General features: G+C 38.8%; 2 protein-coding genes across 7 annotated transcripts in view; one reads left to right on the top strand and one right to left on the bottom strand.

The window, feature by feature from the left end:
• Positions 1 to 1,685: 1,685 nt before the first annotated feature.
• LOC103468119 (galactose-specific lectin nattectin-like) lies at positions 1,686 to 4,182 on the bottom strand. The gene is made up of 7 exons (XM_081608511.1): positions 4,024 to 4,182; positions 3,859 to 3,924; positions 3,697 to 3,715; positions 3,038 to 3,129; positions 2,700 to 2,834; positions 2,066 to 2,177; positions 1,686 to 1,907 (listed from the first exon to the last, which is right to left on the bottom strand). The coding sequence occupies exons 2-7, from the start codon at positions 3,922 to 3,924 to the stop codon at positions 1,840 to 1,842; spliced, it is 492 nt and encodes a 163-aa protein (XP_081464637.1). The 5' UTR covers positions 4,024 to 4,182; the 3' UTR covers positions 1,686 to 1,839.
• A 5,616-nt stretch (positions 4,183 to 9,798) lies between these two features.
• LOC103468097 (protein tyrosine phosphatase non-receptor type 7) overlaps positions 9,799 to 21,231 on the top strand; it is an 88,638-nt gene continuing 77,205 nt past the window's right edge. The window contains exons 1-4 of one of the 6 annotated variants that reach the window (XM_081609362.1): positions 11,782 to 14,367; positions 15,485 to 17,193; positions 19,715 to 19,880; positions 20,659 to 20,839. In XM_081609362.1, coding sequence (XP_081465488.1) covers positions 19,783 to 19,880; positions 20,659 to 20,839 — 279 coding nt within the window. In that variant the 5' untranslated portion in view covers positions 11,782 to 14,367; positions 15,485 to 17,193; positions 19,715 to 19,782. Of the gene's footprint in view, positions 9,914 to 11,780; positions 14,368 to 15,198; positions 17,194 to 19,714; positions 19,881 to 20,658; positions 20,840 to 21,231 lie in introns of those variants that run through there. The other 5 variants (XM_017305571.2, XM_008414949.3, XM_081609363.1 and 2 more) reach the window with 5 other exon arrangements.

Genomic DNA, 21,231 nt, shown 5'->3' with positions numbered 1-21,231 from the left:
AATCTGACTTCCTAACAATGAAGAAAAGAAATGCTAACCCAAAGTGCACCAGACGCATACCTGCAGCAGGGACGGTTCTACATGGGGGCCAACAAGGGATACCAAAGAAATTATACTAGATAAATGTGTTGTTAATATTCAGTGTGAATTTTCTTAACCTTCATAATTTTACTTTAACAGTGAATTAAAAATTATGACGCTGCACTTCTAGGTGATGTATTGGGATAGGACCACATTTTCCATCTGCTAGATCAGGATCGGCAATATGAATCTCTGGAGACACTAGTGGCTGTTTGGCTCACTTAATGTATCAAATGATGACAAATTGCTCTGTATTTTTTTGTTTCATTCTTTTTTAAGGGTCCCCGTGAAAAAACGCAGACTACACTGGGCCCCGTGGTAAATTTGGTCTAGAACCAGCTTTCACATGATACATATTTGTACATAACTTTATATTATTCAGAAGATTCAGAGTTCACCCAATGCAGATGGAGGGCAGGAAGTAAATCGAGCCCATTTACTTCTGTTGATTCAGCATCAAAATGCCCAGAGTTTGCAGCGCCACTTTCTAACAGGTAACAATTGCATTGTTTAAATTGTATTTTCAGATGTTTTGTATTTTCAGATGTTTTATTGGACAGTTACTTAGATAGACAAGCATTCACATTTTTTTATATTTATTATATTATTTTTATGCCGTAGCCTGGTTGTCCTCAGAGTGCTAATATTAGCAGCTAGCTCAGTGCCGAGTCACAGACAGAAAATATAATGTTTATTCAGTGGGACTTTCGTGCTAAAAAAGAAAAAGCTGAACAAATTATAATCTATCCCGCCATATCTTGGTGACCAGACCCGAACACGGAGTTTCTGTAGATCAGTGTTAATCGTTGACCTACATTGGACCTGAATCCAGCAGCAACTCAACATTAACGTACAACTCCAGCATGAATTTGGTTTTACAGAAGCTAAATAAATGATTTACCAGGAGATTCAAGCTCATGAAATAGCATGGGTTAGCTCGTTGTTAGCGATAGCATCGTTAACATAGACTAATTACTTAAAATAGCACAACTCGCTTCTCACCCGGCAGAAACAAGTTGACAGTCATTTAATGCTTCTATTGATCCTAAATGTTTGACCCAACCTGAAACTAAATGATTGATTCTCCAGGATTTTGAAAGCTCAATTCTGGCTCATAGTATAACATGAGGTCTGGAGCTCCAGGTAGTTGGTTATGTTGATCGCCTCGATGCGGATAAATCCTCAAGATTATAAGAGAAGTCTTTTCTTACCGAGATAATACGGATCACATCCTAAATATACGCATATTTTTTCGAGATTCCTCAGCTGTTCCAGCCTATTTAGGGCATTAGCTACTCATTGTGATCAACTTTGCTTTGTTTTGAACCGTGAAATCCCCTACTGAATATTACGCGTGTCATTCAGGTCACGTGACTGAAATCCAGCAATGCTCAAAATAAATTATAAACATATGTACTTACTGTAAATGAGTTAGAAAATCAAACTGGATCTCAGCAATTCAATTTATAAAAGTTACTCTTACCATTTAGCTGAAATGAGTACATATAACGAATTACTGTTTAGTAAAAAGTACCAGTGGGTTTTACAGTGTGTCTGCTTAAATTAACATATATTAAATCCTAGAATTAAATCAAACAATAAAATTTCAGAGACATAAAAGTTTATTTAAGTGATTAAATGAAGTGAAATCAGGTTCTTCCAGCAGTGACGACATTGAGGCTTAACATCCAGGGGGAAGTGACATCACCAGCAGGAAAGCCATGTGACCATTTCAGATTTTTAGGCATAAGAGAAAGATTATGGGACTCTGGCACAGATGTAGGGAAGCTTCTTGCCACAGGGTTCATCATTCACATAATCTTCTCCTGTAAAGAGACAAAGAGAGCAAGGGTTCAAACCAGGAAAACACCAATTACAGGACAAACTCCTACCTACTAAGCCATCAGATACAAAGATATTATAAAAACATACACTTAAACGAAATTATTAAAATTACAGATTGTGATTTCTCTGTAATAAATACCAGCGAAGTTGATCTCCATGCAGTCTTCGTTTCTAGCCTTATGGTTTGGCTCATTCTTGCCCCACTGATTAAACACAAACTTGGAACCGTCACTCCACAACCAGTTGCCTTCCTGAAAGAACATCTTAGTTTTAAGCTCCAATGCAAACAAATCACACAGAACCAACCTAGACTTCAGTCACTCATTATAAAAAATGTGAACTGTGTTTGGATCATTTCTATTTAAAACCTTCAGCTGGTCAGAGCAGCCGGTGGATAAACAGAAGCAGGTTCTGGTTCTGTTGGAGGTCTCCTCTCATTCCTCTCCACTGTTGCCACATGCTTCCTCAGCATGAGGGAGTTTAGCATAGTCAGTTATTCAATACAACAACCTGGGATTCCTGAGATAACTGTTAACCAATTGATATTCTAATCTGCAGTAACTGCATCGTGTTAAAACCAGGATCAACTGGAATGTCTTTGACTGAACTGACCACTTTATTAGGAACAACTGTTCAATTTAATTCAGTTCATTTATAAAATGCCAACTAACAACAAATGTCGTCTCAAAGCATTTACACAAAGTGCCATGAAAAATGCATATTGACATAAAAAGTGATCAACCAGACAGTTATTTGTGTTTTTAAAATCTCACCAGTGTGGTATCATGGCCTCCTACCCAACTTTCTGTGTGTTTTCCGGATGCATTGTGGACAAGGTCTCTGATAAAGTTGTACTGATTTCCACTCTGAATTGAGGCCAAATTTCCTCTGAATGAGAGGCAGTGGAACTGAAAAAGACACCAGTGGTTTAAACTTCCCTCTGTGCAGTGAGACAGTTGATGCAGCTGAATATCGACCTTTAGAAATTATGGTTCTATTTGTTTAAATCAGTTTCTGTAACCTTGTTGTTGGTGAATTTTTTGTCTTATATGAAAAATGTACATTTCTGTTGAGTGTAGAAAATCTGCTGTGATCATCACATGTGTTGTACCTCTGCATTATCCCAGTCTCTGAGAGTTTCATGAAACTTGAAACAGCGACCATCATACCAGGTCCAATTTCCACATTCAGTTGTTGTGGGATCTATGAAGAGAGAAGGTAAATACATCCATCCATCCAATAATCAGCATCATTTTATCACCAAACACAGTCCAGAAGTTCAGCTGCAAACATTAGGGGAAAAATACATTCAAAAATATAATAAATTAATCCAAATTACAAGTTATGAAAATGGGAATTATGTCATTTAATAACTATTAAAAAAGTATAATCAATGTTAAATTCAATCAATAATTAACTACAAATACTGCACTTCAACCAAAGGTTATATTAGATGACAGTTAAAAGAAAATATATTCACATGAAAAACCTCTTGGTTGTGATTCAGTTATTTTATTCAGACAATAATTTGCCTTCTTAGCGTTTCTAGCTGCCTTCTGTAAAAACTACTGTGACCCATCTGCCTTGTAGGATGGGATGTTTCTATGCAATATGTACTGACTAAACAATTTATTAATTTACTTTATACAGAAATTAAGTCCTGTAGTTGTGCTGAAAAAAGCAAAAGTTTCCTATCTTTTTAAAGAACTTCCCAAATGTACCTGTTGTCTTTTAGGTGTCAGAAACTCCAACAATAAAAGAAGCACGTACCTCTCAGTCGACATGCAGCCTGTGGAGGGAAAAACCCAAAGTTTCAGAACAAAACAAAGTTCTCATTGAACTTCAACCAAATAATGTCTCGGATTGCTCCATCTGATCTGCGTCAGTCAGCCAAAGCTCCCAACAGGGACGCACCAATCATTGTTTACTTACATCAACTCCATCCCAGAGTCCAAAGCTCAGACCAAGAAGCAGAGTGAAGACAAGACCAGCAGCCATCTGTGGAAAGAGTCATTAGGAAAGTTCATAATTAGTATCACAAATCAACTCGACCAAGACGTAAAACATCATGATGAGCAGCAGGACTTTAAATGTTACCTTGTTTTGATGATTAGTTGAAGAGTCTGTTCCAGCAGCAGTTTCTGGTCACAGGATGTCTCAGAGATGGAAACACAGACTTTATATACCTTCAGTTTGTTTGTCTGTGAAGTGGACATCTTTGAGTAAGTCACTGTCTGTTCTCGTTTTGTCACTTTTTTACAACGTGTTCAAGTTGTTGCAGAAACTTCCAGAATTCGTCCAAGGACGTTTTCCTGGTAGCGTGAAGAGTTACGTAGCACAAGAACTGATTAGAACCGGACCAAACCGGCTGATGTTGCCACTTCAGCTTCTCTGTCCAGAACAGTGTTCTTGTATGTAATGTGCTCTCTGATAGCAGACGTGTATTAAAAAAGGACGTATCTATGAGATGTCGCTCTGCTTTCCCTGGCTCTGTTGGATTCAGTCTTTAAACTGACTGCCTTCAAATAAAACACCTGAAAGATAAAGTTGTAACTTTCTCAGTTCTTGAGTAGTTTCTCTACCTGTTTGATAAGGAAGTTCCACCACATTCTTGGTGTCAGAAGTGGGATCTGTCATGCCAGAAGGGCTCCGTGGCAGAGGACAAGAGCAGTCGGCCATCTTGAAGGCTAAAAACCAGCTTCAGTCCACATATGTTAAAAAGAGGGCAGGTTCTGGATCCTTCTCCAGATTTGTGTCTCAAGACAATCCTGTCACAGAGGTCTATGATTCCTTTGGATTTGATGCTGGCTGCTCTGTGTTTTTGGAAACAATTAGAAAGCTTCTGCAGTCTGAATGATGTTCCAGTGAGTTTGCTGTACATCAGGGTTAGGATCAGTGAGTTATTTCTAGTTCATTCTTGACATGCAGCTTTATGTCATCTCTGAGCAGAAGGTGGCCAATTATTACTCCTCCTCAGACTGGCATCTGTCAATATTCAGGATCTATGTTTGGGGTCAGATCAGAGGAGCACGGATTTATTGTCTTCAGCTGCTACGTTATGGACCAGTATCTGGTGCTTAGCTCTTTGAGGTCAAGAGGTTCTATTTGTTTAACAAAAATCAGTTTCTCTAACCTTGTTGTTAGTGAATTTATTGTCTTGTATCAATAAATTTAAATACTAAATTCAGTTTTTAAAAATTGAAGTCTGGACCCTTTCCATTGGACCATTGAATTCACTCAGTGATTAAGATAAGGTAATTTTATTTATATAGCACATTTTCAGCAACAAGGTGATTCAAAGTGCTTTACATGAATTGAAAGGAAATACAAACAAAATAACAAACCAAAGCAAAGAGCACAAAAAGAGGAAAGGACACATTAGGGCAAATCGCAACATTCAGACAAAACAAAGGGCAAAGCAGAGACAGGAGTGAAGGCGGTGACGTCAAAGGGCCATGGAACCAGGTGGCTGAACCTCCTGGAAAAGTCCTATAGAGGTGTTGTTTATCGAGGAATGTCCTTAGGAGCACTCAGCTCCACAGCTCCATGGATACAGGAGGGGGTGAGGAGGGAAGGAGTGTTGTGTTTACATATCTTCAAGGAGATTGGAAATGTGCAGCCCTTCCCAGGCCACACAGGAAAAGCCAATTCAGAAACAGAATGTCTGAGGTCAGGAAGATTATAAATAACTGAAAGGTATTTACATTTTGTCTGGTTCCTTCACAGACAAGTTATCTATGTCGTGCCAGTAGGAGTCTACTTTTGACTGAAAATAACTAAATATCTGCTTAGGGCAATGATTACAGTAGTAATTTAGATCAAGATTACCACGTCAGATTATTATCTATATCAGGAAAGTAACGGCCAAATAGCTCAGTCTCAGTTATTGTCTTTAAATAAATACCTAATAATGCTTCAGTGAGCTGCTACATGTCTCCATCTATTGTCTCTGACGTCAGTCTGAGGAACATTTGTCCTATCTCTCACTTTCATCTGTGAGATGTTTATGGGTCTTCTTGTACATTTAGTAATTTTTATCCATCAGCATATCAAAGACACCAAGATCTGGACTTCGACTTGCTTGGACTGACATATGTGTGCACATAGAGAGGTAATGTGAATGTCTCCCACCTGCAGACTTTGTATTTCACAGCTGATTTCTTTGCATCTCACTATGGCATTCACAGCTGAGGTGATACAGATATAGTGAGTTTAATTACTAGAGAACATAAAAGTTGGAGTGTCCTGATTTATTCCCCACCAGAAAATGTATTTTGCAGAATTTTTTAATATTCAATTGGATTGTTTTAAAAAAAAAAGAGTCATCATTGAAAATGACCAAACTAGGGAACAGAACCAGAGGGTGCATTCACACCTGCCCAGAATTAGAGTCTTGAATCACACTCTTATTCGTTTGTCTAGAAAGTCTGATTCATTTGGGAGGTGAGAATCCAAATTTGAATTCCAAAATGTACTATAAAAGCGAACTCTGATCCGCCTAAAACCCTAGGCCTCGATCCGGTTGAAGTGAACTCTTGCATGGTTGAAAACATATCTGAATGCAGCTTGAGGTGGAGCCTCAGATTTTTTGTTTGAATGTTCCCAAAGATGACCGGATCTCAAGCAGGACTTCAGCACAGCTGTAATCTACAACACCACCACCAGAGGGCGACATTGCATCACTTTTTGCCCTTTTCAACATCAGTTGAAAGAAGTTTCCTGTGTCTTCATCTAATCATGTCCTAGATGGATGGATGGATGGATGGATGGATGGATGGATGGATGGATGGATGGATGGATGGATGGATGGATGGATGGATGGATGGATGGATACCAGACTTCTATACTGTAGAGAATCTGTGTAGAGAGATAAAAATTAGGGTGATGACAAAAGGCCTTCCTGCCTCATCACCAAAGCTACATTGAAGTAATTTGATTGGTGAAAACCAATAAAGATTCTTCCACTAAATTTTGCTTTAACATGACATTTGTTGTGAATTGACGCCATATAAGTAAACTTAATTTAAACTACATTTTGAAAAGGGGATAAAAAGCTTTAAACAGAAAATCCATATTTTTAAGTTGATCTCTTTTTTACAGTGTTTTTGTCTTAAGAGATTCCTCTCTTTGCTGATCAGAAACAAATTTCTCAAATATCTGCTTGATGTCTGAATACCATTGGGCTAAACTGTACATAAATAATTTAAATAGAGCTCCACTCCTCCTTTCTTTTTCTTTTCCATCTCTACCAGCTTATCCTTCATTTCTGCCATTTCTTCCCGTTTCATCTCCCTGTGTCCTGTTACAACCCAGACGACAGAGGAAATCCTCCCGGTGACATTAACGTCTGAATTAAAGTATTTCACTTGTGACTCCACAGTGAACTATTTTCCTGCAGAAACTAATGAAAGCTTCACAGGGAGTCGCTGAAGTCGGAGTCGCTGAGCTTCATCAACGCTCCACAGTCTGATTCTTTCAGTCGTTTGGCTCTTATTGTTGCTGAGGGAGATTTGCTTTGCAGATTCTGGATTGAGCCATTTATAGGAAACGCATGAGTGCTAATAACCCAGTTTGTCATAAGTGTCGGTAAGGAGCAGGAAGGGACTGCAGAGCAATAATAACCGAGACGTAAAAGGCTTCATCATTTTATGTCCAAATGGAGGGGAATAATTGCAGAGGAGTTTGAAACTCCTCAGGTTGTTGTACTGAACATGCTGTATGTTTTTAGCTGCCTTGAAGCCTCTGAGGCAGAGCAGTGCCTTGATATTTAGAGCTGTGGAAATAATGCTGACCTCTGACCTCTGCTTACTCCCATCCACAAAAACAATGAGCAGAAGGAGCAAAAACAGCTGAAAGCAGAAGTGAACTGCTGATTTTCTACAGACATTTCTAAAAACATTTACATAACAGGCTATTATTGATATTGTAGCAGAGCCCCAAATGAAGGATTGAGGCTTTACTGGAATAAACCCTGAGTTTCACCGTAAGAGCTGTAGAGAAACACACTCACTAAAAACAACTGAGTAAGATACAAACCACTAAAAATATAATCTCTGATACAAAAACTAAACTCTATTTGATTACAATGAAACAAATTCACAATTCCAACCGATCAATATTAGAAATATCCTTGTTTGTAAAATAGACATGCCTTGTGCCTCTATGAGGGGGCGATGATAACAAGATCCATTTTTACTACTGTTGCAGGTTGTCTTCTGTTCCTTTTGTTGTTAAGCTGCCATTCTATAATATAAACAAAGGAAACTCTCTTATCAAAATAAAAGCATCAAATCAAAAACTGGAAGTCAACCATATGTTATACACAATAAAGCGAAATAAAGGCAATAAGTGCTAAAGAGGTGATATGACAAATAAGAAGCTTAATTTGGGTTTATTCTCTGATGAAAAAAGGTAATTGTACATTCAAAATAATTTCCTTTAAAGATGTCAAATTAATATCTGGATACAATTCTTTACTGTGGGATAACATTCCAAGCTATTTAAGCAAAGAGAGATGTGCACAGTTTGCACAGTGTCAGAGGTCATAAAGACATGATTGTCACTTAAACTAAGCTGTTTCTAATGAAGGTTCTCTGCAGAAGAGTCACCAGATTCTCCTCCAAACCTGAAAACGGTTTCACTCTGGACAAACACTCTGCTGAGAAATGTTCAGGTGGACCAGGACATGGATGTTCTCAGCAGAGGAATGAGATGAGTAAACTTACAGCTGCCCATTTAGAAACATGAGCAGCGGTGCAGGTCTTTGTTTCTTCTGGACATGAAGAGAAAACCACCAACCACCAGGCAGCAGCTCAGGGAGGTCGTCACATTAATGAGAGGCTCATTTTCCATGCATCACACCACTCAGTTTAAGTATGCTAACCCAAACATTTTTAACAGTCTATGAAGTCCCTCATTTGCCCTGAACAGAACATGAAATGTGGACATTTCTGGGAAAAAGGTCGCCCTAATTTAGTGGCCTGTAAAATTGAAGAATTTAACCAATCACAAAACATTTGACAGGGCAAAAAAAGATAGAAATCAGAGATTTGGTGCAACAACCATAAATCAGCCACATCTTTTTAAGATAAATGGAAAATGTTCAGAAAATATTAGCAATATGTGCCAGCAATGCTATGCTAGCAGCTCGTCACTGTCAAGCTTCCAGTATCTCTGATTTAATATTTTAGATACTCTACAATGAGACAGAGCCTTTCAGATTATAATATTTATTATATATTCAAATTGGTTTTTGTTTTATTGTCTTTTATTTCTTCCTGTTTCTAATTATTTCCTGTCATTAAACCTTTTGTTAAATTCGAAGATTGTTTGACTCCAAATATTTACTCTGAACATTTTTAAGACTACAGATGCTGAGAAGCTTAGAAGAACATAAAGATAAATCGTCTGATGAAAGATCATTTATGACTGGAGGTAAACGTGAGGAAGGACTTCATGGTAAACTGCAGAGTCTGCTCTTCTCTGTTCGTTTCTTTAAGCTCTGATAAAAGACAACATATCCGGCTAATGTACTTTGGACCCTCTGCTGCTGTTCATGTAACAGCTGGAGAGGAAAGAAGCTGTGGAACATCAGCTCACTGAGAGATGCTGCTGTGGGCTTCACCAACACGCAGACAAACAATGCTGCAGCCTGTGGCGTGCAGTCTGGAGGGGACCCATAACCTTGGACGGGGGAACGCATTGTTTGTGTGTGTGTGTGTGTGTGGGGGGGTGTGTGTGTGTGTGTGTGTGTGTGTGTGTGTGTGTGTGTGTGCGTGTGTGTGTGTGTGTGTGTGTGCGTGTGTGTGTGTGTGTGTGGTAATGAGCGAGTGGGTGGGTGCAGGAAAGGAAGTGGCAGAGAAGGTAGACATAAAAACAGAACAACAGAAAGCAACAGATGAGAAAAAGGAGGAAGACGGATACGGAGTTGAGAATCAAAAGCAGAAGAGGAGACGAAGAGGAGGAGGAGGAAGAGAGCGAGGGAAAGGTGATGAAAACTTGATCGTTTGAATGTTTGCTTTGAATTCTTGAACACAGTAAAAATTAAGCAAAGATGTATATTTTAATATCTTGATTGCAGATGTGCATCTTTTAGAGTATAAAGTTTTTTAATTTTAATGTCATCACCAATTCATGAAAGAGAAAATCCTAGTTTTATTCAGATGAAGCCAAGAATATAAAGTTGATCTGCTGAATAACTGTGAGTAAATCTTTAGGAACTAATATGTTTTTCTTTTAAATGATCAAGTTTTTAAATTATGATGTACTTTTACTGCAAATGACACTGTAAGGAGTAGCAGTTCTTAAAAAGGGATTTTTAAATATTTAGCTAGTGCCTGGTTGGGCGTACGGTACTAAATGTTTTTATTGAACTCAGTGGGTCAGACGGAGCATCGCTCTTCCAGACTTCCAGGTTCTGCTGAGTTCTGACAAATTAACATCTTGGTTCACATTTACAATCTTCCAAATATTCTGAAAAGTCTTGTGTGGTTTTGATGGACTTGTGATCATCATCACTGGATTCTTGATGAGCCTCAGTTTGGTTTCTAGAAAGTCTCCTTCAGTTCCAAGGATCCGGTGGCATCATGACAGCTGCAGAACCGGGGATGTTAATTTAGAGTTCTGGTTCCGTTGGCACCTCACACGTCAGCATGACACTTTAACTTTGATGATCTAAGAGGTTTTTGATTACCTTTTCTCGAATAAATCACGTTTAGAAACCAGATCATGTCTAACTGTGCCGTCATGTGGAGTTCCTCAGGGATGTGCTTTAAGCCCAGTTCTGTTCCAGCTGCATAAACGTCTTTTATTAATGTTTTACTGCTTCAGTGTAACTAACCCCTCTGCAAAAGCATAACCCCACCCTCTGATAAATTATGAAATGGTTCACTAAAGTGGGCAGCGGTGGAAGGTTAGCTGCACAGTTGGTGTCCTTCACTCAGATGAATATTTCTTTGTTGGTCGGAGTCTGCTTCCAAAAATTCATCTTTCTCTGATTCCATCCGTGGAACTTTAGGTTGCAAAAAACAATCCATATTCGCATTACTTGTTCCTTTCTATTGCTTCCCAGATAATATGCATCCACAAAGTTCAAATCCTGTTTTATTAACTCAGTATATGATAATTGATTTTTTTTAATTGAAAATTTTGTGTCTTTTGCGGAAAAGGCCACAACAACAAATTAAAAATGTATAATTAGATAATTTAGACATCAACCAGACTGGTCTGTTGGAATCAAAAGAAAAATTCAACTGCAGTAGCCTTTGTTCAACCCACAGAGGGCAACACTGAGAGGCCAAATATTGAAGAATTTTAAAGAAATTACATTAAAATGTCACATATTGCACAGAAACATAACGATAACACCCTTAGGGTCCAATTTAGACAGGTAAAGGTTTTCTAAATCTAAGTCCCAAATAAAACAAGAAAAGCTGATTTGGCACTTAGATACTCTTTAAGTGTGGCACAGTGATGTAGTTGGGTGCAACATTGCCCCAGGTTTACAGTGCATTTGTCCAGTAATGTTGATGTCAGTTTAACAGGCTTCTGATTGAGTTTCTGTTTGTGTGTGAAGCCGACCTAACGGCAGGCAGCAGATCTCCAAACTAAAAATATCCGTTAAACAGTTCAGTGTCTTCATGTTGGAGCTGCAGGGTGTGTTTCTAACATGTTGAAGCCTTCAGCAACAGTTCAGACCTTCCGATGTTTCCTCTAATGAAGAATTAGTTTTCTGTATTTCATCTGTTTATCTGTGATTAAAATATAATACTGCATATTCAGGCAAGATTTTAGTTTTAAATTTTAGCAAACTATTGTGATTTTCATCTTGTTAGTCCTAATTTTATTTTATATTTTCAGTGAAACAGATTTATCTTTGAACTGGGTTGCATAAATGAATCTATTCACTCAATGAAAGAAATGACTCCAATCTAATATTTAAATAAAATTTTGTCTTATATTATACTCACTTGTCAAAGGAAGAACTTTGATAAGTGAGTGTCAAAGCTCAGGCTGTCTTTGAGTTTTATTTCTCCTCCAGAAGAAGAAACTGTGCAGCAGATAATGAGGGTGACTTGCAGCCAGTCAGCAGGAGCAGATGTTCACTGGTTTTTATTTGTGTTTTTAATTGAATATTGATTATAAATGTATGTTTCCCAGCCTGCTGTCTGGGTTGATCCAAAGGAAGTTTAGAATAACACAAACTTTTAGAAGTTTCTTAATATCAGGCTGTTAATGTCCAAAGTTCAACAATCACCTGGTTAATATTCTTCAGCTCACATATGACTCTACAGTCAAACCTTCCTTTTTGCTAAAAGTGACTTTGGGGTGGGGAAAAATCATCACAGTTTTCTCTTTCCGAAAGCTGTTTTGTTTAGGGCACACAAAAAAAATCACATTTTGCAAAAAATGACTTGGACCATTATTAGCTGTGTGAGTCACTATGTATTTGATGTGTTTGGTATTTAAAATGTTATTTATTTGAGAAGCAATTCTTTTAGTAAACAATCATTCTGATGATCAGTACATAAGTCTCATGACATCACAATTCTAAGAACTTTGTAAATGACAGCCATCTTGGTAGGCAGATGCTATGGAGTTGCTATGACAACAATAAAGTCACAAGCGTAGAACCAGCTCTCGCCTCTGTCCTAAAATTATAAGTACATTAAAACTATTACTGGATTATAGTTTTTGAGTACGCTCCTCTGTGTAATAATAAGATAAATATCAGTGACATTTACTACTTATTGCCGAATTAGCAACATTGGCTTGGCTAATGTAGCTTTTAGGCTAGCTAAGACGGACATGTAGCCTACTTGTTTGTTACTGTACATGTGCGTACTCTGCCAGTCACCAGAACCTTGTTCTTCATCTGAAGAACAAGGTGAAGAACAACACTGACGATTTAAATCAGTGTTTAAATCCTTTTAAACACTGATTGTATGCAGCCATGGATGCCAGGTGAAGCTCCTCCATGTTGTATAAACTCTTCGTATTCACTAAGTCGCAAACATAGTAGGAGATTGGAGGACGCCAAATTTTCAGAACATGTCACATTGTCTGACATGTTTCCATTATCATGTCTCATACACCGACAGCAGCCATTCTGTTGATATATATCTCTTTCACATTGGTCCAGATTGTCACTATATTTTATTTTTGTTGGTCTGGGAGTCATGGCTCATCTTGCCTACCTAGATGTTGTGGATCACTTCCAGTTCAGACTTGTGGGAACTATGTATTGATTAATCATCTAAAAAATTGGCACATTTTTAAGTAACTACTTAAGCTTATTTTTATAAAATATAAAAAATGCTAATAAGTCATTAAATTGTAGTCCAACAGAAACAGACCAGCTGAAGGTCAGATGATTATATACAGATGAGGAACATCTGTGAGCTTACGACAATAAAACCGTAGCCAGAGTCCGAGATCCAGCTCTGTTCATCCTCTTCCTCCTCAGCACAATTTAATTTCTCTCCAGAAGATCCATTTCCTCTGTTTTTGAGGCTCAGTCTCCTCCCTTCTGCACCAAATTGAACCAATTTGTCCAACTTTAAAATCAGATTAAAGCAAAGCAGGCGGCGGTGGAGGGAGGTGCTGATGACATTCACAGTTTTTTCCTTCTTTTTGTGTTTCTGTCTTGAGACCAACCTGGGACAAAGCAGCTTCTGATCAGGAATTAAAACAGCATCAAGCTGTCAGCCTCGTAATGAGAGTGTTTTTATCCTGTTAATGCCGTCGGTTTGGGGTTAAAAGGATCAAGCTTTCAGTTTTGGGCTGTTAAATGGAAAACAGAGCGGAGGCGTGAGGCTGATTCACTATTAAATTTTATCTGTTTGTTTTTCACTCTGTCATGACAGGGAGCAGGATCAGGTCGCTGCTTATTATCTCTGCTTGGATGAGACTGTGCAGCACATTAACGCACATGTTCCTGTTGCTTTTGACGTGAATGATTCATGAGACACTGCCGTCAGTGTGTTAATAATCAACGCCCAGAGCATCCCTCTCTTCCTCTCCTTCGCTGCCTGACTCATGCTCCCTTTCTCCTCCCTCAGGTCTCTCCACCTGAACACCCAGAATCAGGGTAATAACGGCCAGAAAAAACAAGACAAGTCTAATCCTGCTGCCTCTCTTTTCCCTTCACTCGATATTCTCTCTTCCTGCAGCTTTACTATCACTTTCCCTCAGTTCACTTGTTTCTTCTTGCCCCTGGTTTCACAGTACGTTTCACTCCAGGAAGGGTGGAAAAAGGCAAGGCGCTCGTGTCTGTTTGGCTGCAGCTTAGCTAGTTGGTTGGTTAGTCCAGCTGCTGGTCTGGTGGGTGAGTTAGCAGGTCAGATCTGCATTCAGTGAGGTTCATCATGTTGGCGTTGCAGCTGATCTGGAGACAGTCCGGAGGATTAAATGAGAAAAAAACAAAACAACATGGAGCTACCGGTAAGATCAATCAACAAGTTTCTGCTCCTTCTGCTCCTTTAACTGATTTCCCCGGGTTTTTCAACAGAAAACATCAACTTTTGTAACAACTTTCACATTCTAATTATTATTATAAATGCTGTTTACCTGTAAATGAAGCCTATAACTCCCCTAGTGGCAGGAGTAAGAAATATAGTCAGGATTTAATGGCAGTTGAACACCGCCATAATTGCTTTACTCTTGAGGTAATGTATTTGTGTGTGCCACCACACACGAAAATAAACAGGTTGATGCAAAAAGAAAAAAAAGGCTGTGCAGCTCCTATTCGAAACCTAAGGTAAGCTACATTTTTTCAGATTTTTTAAAGTTTTTTAAGCCACCTCCCTTTGCTTTAAGTACTTGAGATAGGGTAGTCCATCTAAACCACCTCTGGGCCTGTTTGACAAAATGTCTTTCTATACCACATATACCTGTATGGGCGTGTGTGTGCGTGTGTGCGTTTGTTTGTTTGTTTGTTTGTTTGTTTGTTTGTTTGTTTGTTTGTTTGTTTGTTTGTTTGTTTGTTTGTTTGTTTGTTTGTTTGTTTGTTTGTTTGTTTGTTTGTTTGTTTGTTTGTTTGTTTGTTTGTTTGTTTGTTTGTTTGTTTGTTCGTTCGTTCGTTCGTTCGTTCGTTCGTTCGTTCGTTCGTTCGTTCGTTCGTTCGCTCGTTCGTTCGTTCGTTCGTTCGTTCGTTCGTTCGTTCGTTCGTTCGTTCGTTCGTTCGTTCGTTCGTTCGTCCGTCCGTCCGTCCGTCCGTCCGTCCGTCCGTCCGTCCGTGCGTGCGTGCGTGCGTGTGTGTGTGTGCGCGCGTGTGCGTGCGTGCGTGGATGTGTGTGTGGATGTGGGTGTCCAGAATGAACCCCTGGTATGATAAGCAACATTTCTCTCCCTACAACATTTCTGATTATTTACATGTTCATACACTGATCTGTTCATAATTTGGGGTCCAGTGCCTTGCTTAAGGACACTGAGATAAGATGGAGAAGCTGGAATGAAACCCTCATCTCTCTGACCCCTCTTCAACCCAACCCCCATAAAACCATGGCTGTTTAAGAAACCACATTTATTTGTTTGGTTCTGTGATCTGTTTTTTCTGCAGCTTCACCACATGACTGAGACTTTGACTGTTCCTGTGAACTAAGCTCTGCTTCCTCCATGCTGTGGCCTTTGCTCTTCTTTTGCTCCACAGCAGCTGAAAGGTTTTCCTGCAGAGTTTCACCTTTTCTTCATGGCAGGTCCTGCAGACTTGACTTTTTATTCTGCATTAGTTTACCAACAAGATGTTTAACACCAATTACGCTTTAAAGCTGCAGTTTGAAACTTTCATTAAAAATAACATTGTTTGACATATTTCTTAAAACTGTCACCATGTTGACAAATTATGAGACAGATAATCTGTGAAAAGATCAATTTCTGCCTCCTCCTCCCTGAGCTACTATTACTGTCTGAAGAAATTAACCAAAATCAACCAATCAGAGTGACAAGGTGGATCTTAGTGCTGTCAATCACCCTCATGTACTCGCTGTTAACAACTGACTGTTACAGAAAAACTCTTCATCAGCCATATTCGGTGGCTATGCGAACTAGCCTTAGCATTCATAATAGGCTAGCTGTGTCATAGCAGACAGCAACGGGAGCAAGGATGAGCAGCGCCACAAGGACTGTGCTTGACAGCGCTAAGACCCGTTTCCTGACTTTCATTGGTTCTTTCTAGTTATCACTGGGAGAAGGCAGAGAAGGTTGTTTTTTTCACAGATTATCTGTCATAAATTGTCTCAACATATTGACAGTTTCAACAAATATGTAAACAAATATTTTATAGGAGCCACATGCTGCAGCTTTAAGGGTCTCATTTGCAGAGTTCTTGGAATTTTCCTGTTATTATTGAACTGAGAAGCGAGCCGTGAAGCACGCTGTGGCCAAACTAACCAAAAATGCTGAACTGTGACAAGAGCAAAAATATTGAGTCAAGATCAGAAGGTCTGAAATTAGATCAAACTCCCCTCATCCTTCACCACCACAGCGTAAAAATCACGTCAAGTCAGACTCATCCTGGCCTCCCACAGCAAATGCACAGAGGTGGGAGGGTAGTGATGTGGGCTGCAAGAGTCAAAGCAGCCTGATGACGTTTGAAAACTGTCTGCTCGCCAAATCCTTCAAACTGAAACTGAAGTAATCCAGCCCATCAATAAACCAACAACAAACCTTCAGATTGTTTTTAAAGAGAAGCTAAAAATCAGCTCAAAACCGCCGTCTGCAGAATAACCAGAATAACCGTCTGCAGAACAACTCAGAGGAAGTTTGTGCACCCCAGCAGAAAATATTGGTGACCCTTCATTATTTATTAATTTTTCTGTCAGATGTTCAGTTGTTGGCCTTCAGAGTCCAGAGCAGTCCGTTTGGACTCGATGTTTGGCCGTATCGTCTGTGGTGTTTGTGTTCTGCGCGTTGAGTAAGCGTGGGCGTGCTGACTTCCTGCTCTGAGGAAACGCTCTTCCGACAGAGACAAACTGAAACGTTTCAGATCTGTAGTGATGTGGAAACACACAGATATCTAACACACACACACACAGAGGTCCGTTCCAGCAGTTTCTGCTTCATCATAGAGAGAGAGATGCCTCCTCATCGCAGCAGTGGCTGGTTTATCAGACATCGACTTTGAGCCGATTCGGTTTCTGTCAGAGGACTCTGGATTATGAGCCTCGTCTCGTCAGGAAGTTCATTCATGACAAAAACACGTCAAATGTTTAAAGTTAACTTAAAGTGGACCTGAGAAGCAAGAAAAGAAGAACTGCGGAGATCAGAATGGTGAGTGTGGTCAAGTTTAACGTAGCAAAAAAAGCTAAAAGCTCAACATGTGTGGAGTTTGGGCATTCAGCTGTTTGGAGGGGGAAACTTTTGATTTGCATTCACTCGTTCAAGTATTCAACTATAGATGAATAATACTTGAATCCATTTCTAAGGTCTGGTGTTGCCCATCTGAACCCACATGGCCAGTCAGAACCTGGTGGACATATTTTAAAAACAGCTTAATGTCAAACTAACAAACTGAACATGTAAATGTTGCTTTTCTGCTTGGTGTCCTAGTCAAATCTCTTTTTTGTTCATGTTAATAACGGCTTATTAAGTCACAGGGAGTCTAATGTTATATTTGCATTCTTAGATAGAATCCAAATATATATTTTATATTCTCTGAATAAAATATGAGAAACTTTGTAGAAACACTTAAATAACCTGAAACATAATTGACTAATGAAATAAAACGTAAAGAAACAGAAGATAACACCTTGCATTTATTTGAAATGAGTAGCTTCCTCAGCTCTCTGCCGTTAACAAGGTCAAAGTTCAGCTGTTTCATGCTGGTTTTAACCCTCAGTAACAGGTTTGCATCATTTCCTAAAGTTTTGGGAACTTTTGAAGGCAACAGGAACATTTGCTGGGTCTGTTGTCCTCCATGATGTCCTCTGCCACATTTCGCTGCATTCTGCCGCATTCCGCCGCATTCCGCCGCATTCCGCCGCATTCTGCTAACCTGCAGTTTAAATTTTCACATTTGAAATGTTTTTTATTCTGTGGCACCAATGCAAACGTTACACACTTGATTGTGAAAAGCTGCTCAATGCCAAGCGAAGAACCCGGAAAGACAGTCTGATGTGGAGGTGAAGGTGTAACCGATCCGGTTCCCAAGCATCCAGCAGTCAGAACAGAACCACAGGGGGAAACATTCTTACCAGGCAGTTACCGAAGCATCCAGCGGTCAGAACTGTGTTGGATGCAGAGGCTGCATTAAACGGCTTCAGGCTTTAGGCTGGTTTTTTCTCCTCTGGGTGCTTCACGTTTCCTCCATGTTTTGCTTGGCTTGGTTTGGCCTTTGATGAAGACAATTTCTTGAATAAATCTGTAAATATTCAGTGGCTGTTTTCCTCAACATGAGGAATAATCCACAGCTCCACCTTTCTGACTTGCTGCAGCCATATCTTCCCTTGTGGACCCTCAGATCAGGAGACCGGATGCTTTTTAGTTTATCAAAAACGAGATGGAAACTGAGAGGAGACTGAACTTTTTCTGTTGTGGCCTTTGAATTTCAGACAGGCATCTTTGCTTCCTGCTTTTGAGTCTCTTTAAATCTTTTTTCAGTATGGTTTGGCCCAGAGTAAGATGATATGCTGTTTCTATTGTCTTTATTCTGCATTATGTATTTTTTATAGTCGTTTTATAGCTTGATTTCTTTCCTTTGTCTTGTTTGTCTTGTTTTGTACAACACTTTGGATGAACTTCTGGTAAATTGTATTTTGGATCTTGTTTCTTGTCCTGGTCGTTTTGGAGCCTGATGTGAAAGTTTGTCGTTTTTCTGTTGCTAATGAATAGCTGGTGACGCCATTAAAACACTCAAAGGTAGACCCAGCTCTTCCAGCTGCAGAAACACAGTGCGAATAAATTATACTAAAATAATCATTTACAGCATTACAGGATAAAACGCAATATTTCCTTTCTGTAAACTAAAACTACATTACAGTTATTTATTGTAAAATCTAATTAAATTCCACACACGTGATAAAAGGCCACAGCTAAAAGCACGTTTGCTTTACTGCAACTTGTTTCAGACCCCCAACTTGACTGTAAGATAAAACCAGACTGAGAAAATAACTGCACAAACTAAAGTAATACTGAAAATAAAATTTAATAATAAAAAACGTCTAAAAAGTAGCTCAGCCAGAAAGTCTGTCTTATGTCTCGAGCTAAAGGTAGAATGTTCAAAGGAATGGACAGAGGAAATTTTATTTTAAACTGACTTCAAAACATTGATTTATTAATACATTCCATAGATTTCAATGTAATACAAATTTTAACGTAAAAGTTCCATATGGAACCTTTGTATTTGCACGTTTCTGGTACATCCATAAATCTGTTGCACAAGCTACATTCGCTAACAGCAGCGATGAAGCTGCTTCTCTCGGCTCACTGAGGGTTAATTTCTGCTTTTAAATGATCTAATTGGCCCTGAAAAAGAGTATTGTTGTGTTCAAGTTGTGCTGAAAGGAGTTAGCATGTCAGTGAAGCTATGTTAGCCTAAAATAGCATCTCAATGCTACATGTAGCAGCTAATGCTAATGTCAGCGTTAACAGTCTACATTTGTAAAGAAGCTCCATGAATGATCAGAGAAACTAAATAACAGATTAAAAGCAATAAATATCCTTCTTGTTGAGTTTATTCCTGTTTATTCCATAATTTAGCAGCAAAAAGGTTTTTAAATTGAAAATGTTGCTTATTTTGTTGAAATGTGGTTTTTGATTAGAATGCAATGATGCTGTCTCTGTTTTTCTGCAGCATGGTGTTGAGGTGAGGAGCTGAGAGCGGCTCAGAAAATAAATCTCCTTCAACAGAAAACGCTCATAATGAGCTCATCATTCAGCTCCGTTCCTGCAGAGGAACCAGTGACGCCGCCGCCACTGACCACGCCCCCTCGGAAAGCCTCAGTCCGCCTCCAGGAACGGTGAGGGGCCTCCAGGAACCATCACCACACAATCAATGATGATGATTTGGCTTCCTCAGCTGGACAATTAATGCACACTAAATATATTTACTCTCCATCACCACTTAGATTCCATGGTTGTAGCTCAACTGAACTTGAGTAGGAGCGGGTTGCAGACGTGGAGTTTAAATATAATCTGATTTGAATTGGGATGAAACCCAGAACAGGAAAGGAAATAGAAATAAATTAGAGCTTTTCTGTACAGAATTAAATAGGATTTTATTGAAATTGGGTTAGTAGAAATCAAATGTGAATTTAAAATGTGACATTAAGGAGACATGTATGTTTACTTGATTAAACTGGAAATTAATTTGAATTATTCCAAATTTATTTAATTAGATCTGAACTGGAATTGACTTGTGTTCAGTTTATATTAAGTTCACTTAAATTTGGGTGAAATTCACTTGACTAGAAATCAGTTGAGTTTTCAAACACAACATTAAGTTTGTTACTTTGTTGCTTTCATGGTTAAAATCTTAAGCCAAGAAAATGAGGTTTTGTCCAGAATGGAAGGAAAATCATTTAATCCTCTAACATCCAGTTTGTTTCTAAGATTTTCTGCTGCATTTCAAAAATAATCTCAATTAGTAGAAAGTTGCTCCTAAAGAAATCTTTGCATCAAATCTTTAGCATGAATGAAGCAGTTTCTAAAAAAATCATTTTCCCCCCTAAACATCTGCAGAATGTAAAAGATTCATATAAATGTTTATTTTCAAAACAATTATTTTATTTTCAAAAGGCGGGGCTCCAACCTGTCGCTGCTTCTGGATGTGAGCAATCTGGGGGCGGAGTCAGTTTGTTCTGTGACCACGCCCAAAGAGGTGTGGCTTCAGCTGCTACACACCTCGTCCCGAGCGCTTGCACATGCGCAGTTGCAGGAAGCTTCAGCAGACACCAGCGCTCTGAACACAGAGTACCAGGTAAGGTTCCTCTTTAAAATGCTCTTTCCACAGATTTAACGCACTGAAATTTCTCCCTCTTTTAACCTTAAAAGGTCAAAATAAAACATTTTATGAATCTTATTTTAAAAATATTTAGTTAGTAAGCTAACTAAATATTAGCTTATTAACTAAATAGTAAGCTAATACTATTAGCTTACTATAGTATTAGCAAGCTAATAGTATTAGCTTACTAATACTATTAGCTTACTAATTTACTTAGCATTTACAATGCTAAGTAAATATTTAGCATTGATCAAGCAAAAATATTTAGTTAGCTCTGAGCTAGCTAAATATTTAGCTAATTCTCTGTAAATGTACTTGATCAGCAGAAGTGGACTATCAAAATAAAAGCTGGGTCCAGATAACCGCTG

This window comes from Poecilia reticulata, chromosome 7 (assembly GCF_904066995.2).
Source record: "Poecilia reticulata chromosome 7, P_reticulata-male-v2, whole genome shotgun sequence".
Lineage (NCBI taxonomy): Eukaryota > Metazoa > Chordata > Actinopteri > Cyprinodontiformes > Poeciliidae > Poecilia > Poecilia reticulata.
This window is presented reverse-complemented; position numbering and strand designations above follow the sequence as displayed.

Bases quoted from the DNA above. Each gene is read 5' to 3' on its own strand.
- LOC103468119 (XM_081608511.1), bottom strand. From the start codon at position 3,924: ATGGCTGCTGGTCTTGTCTTCACTCTGCTTCTTGGTCTGAGCTTTGGA. The intron at 2,835-3,037 runs GTACAACACATG...TGTCTTTTTCAG, and splicing joins GAGACTGGGATAATGCAGAG to TTCCACTGCCTCTCATTCAG. The intron at 2,178-2,699 runs GTGAGATTTTAA...ATGTTCTTTCAG, and splicing joins GAGGCCATGATACCACACTG to GAAGGCAACTGGTTGTGGAG.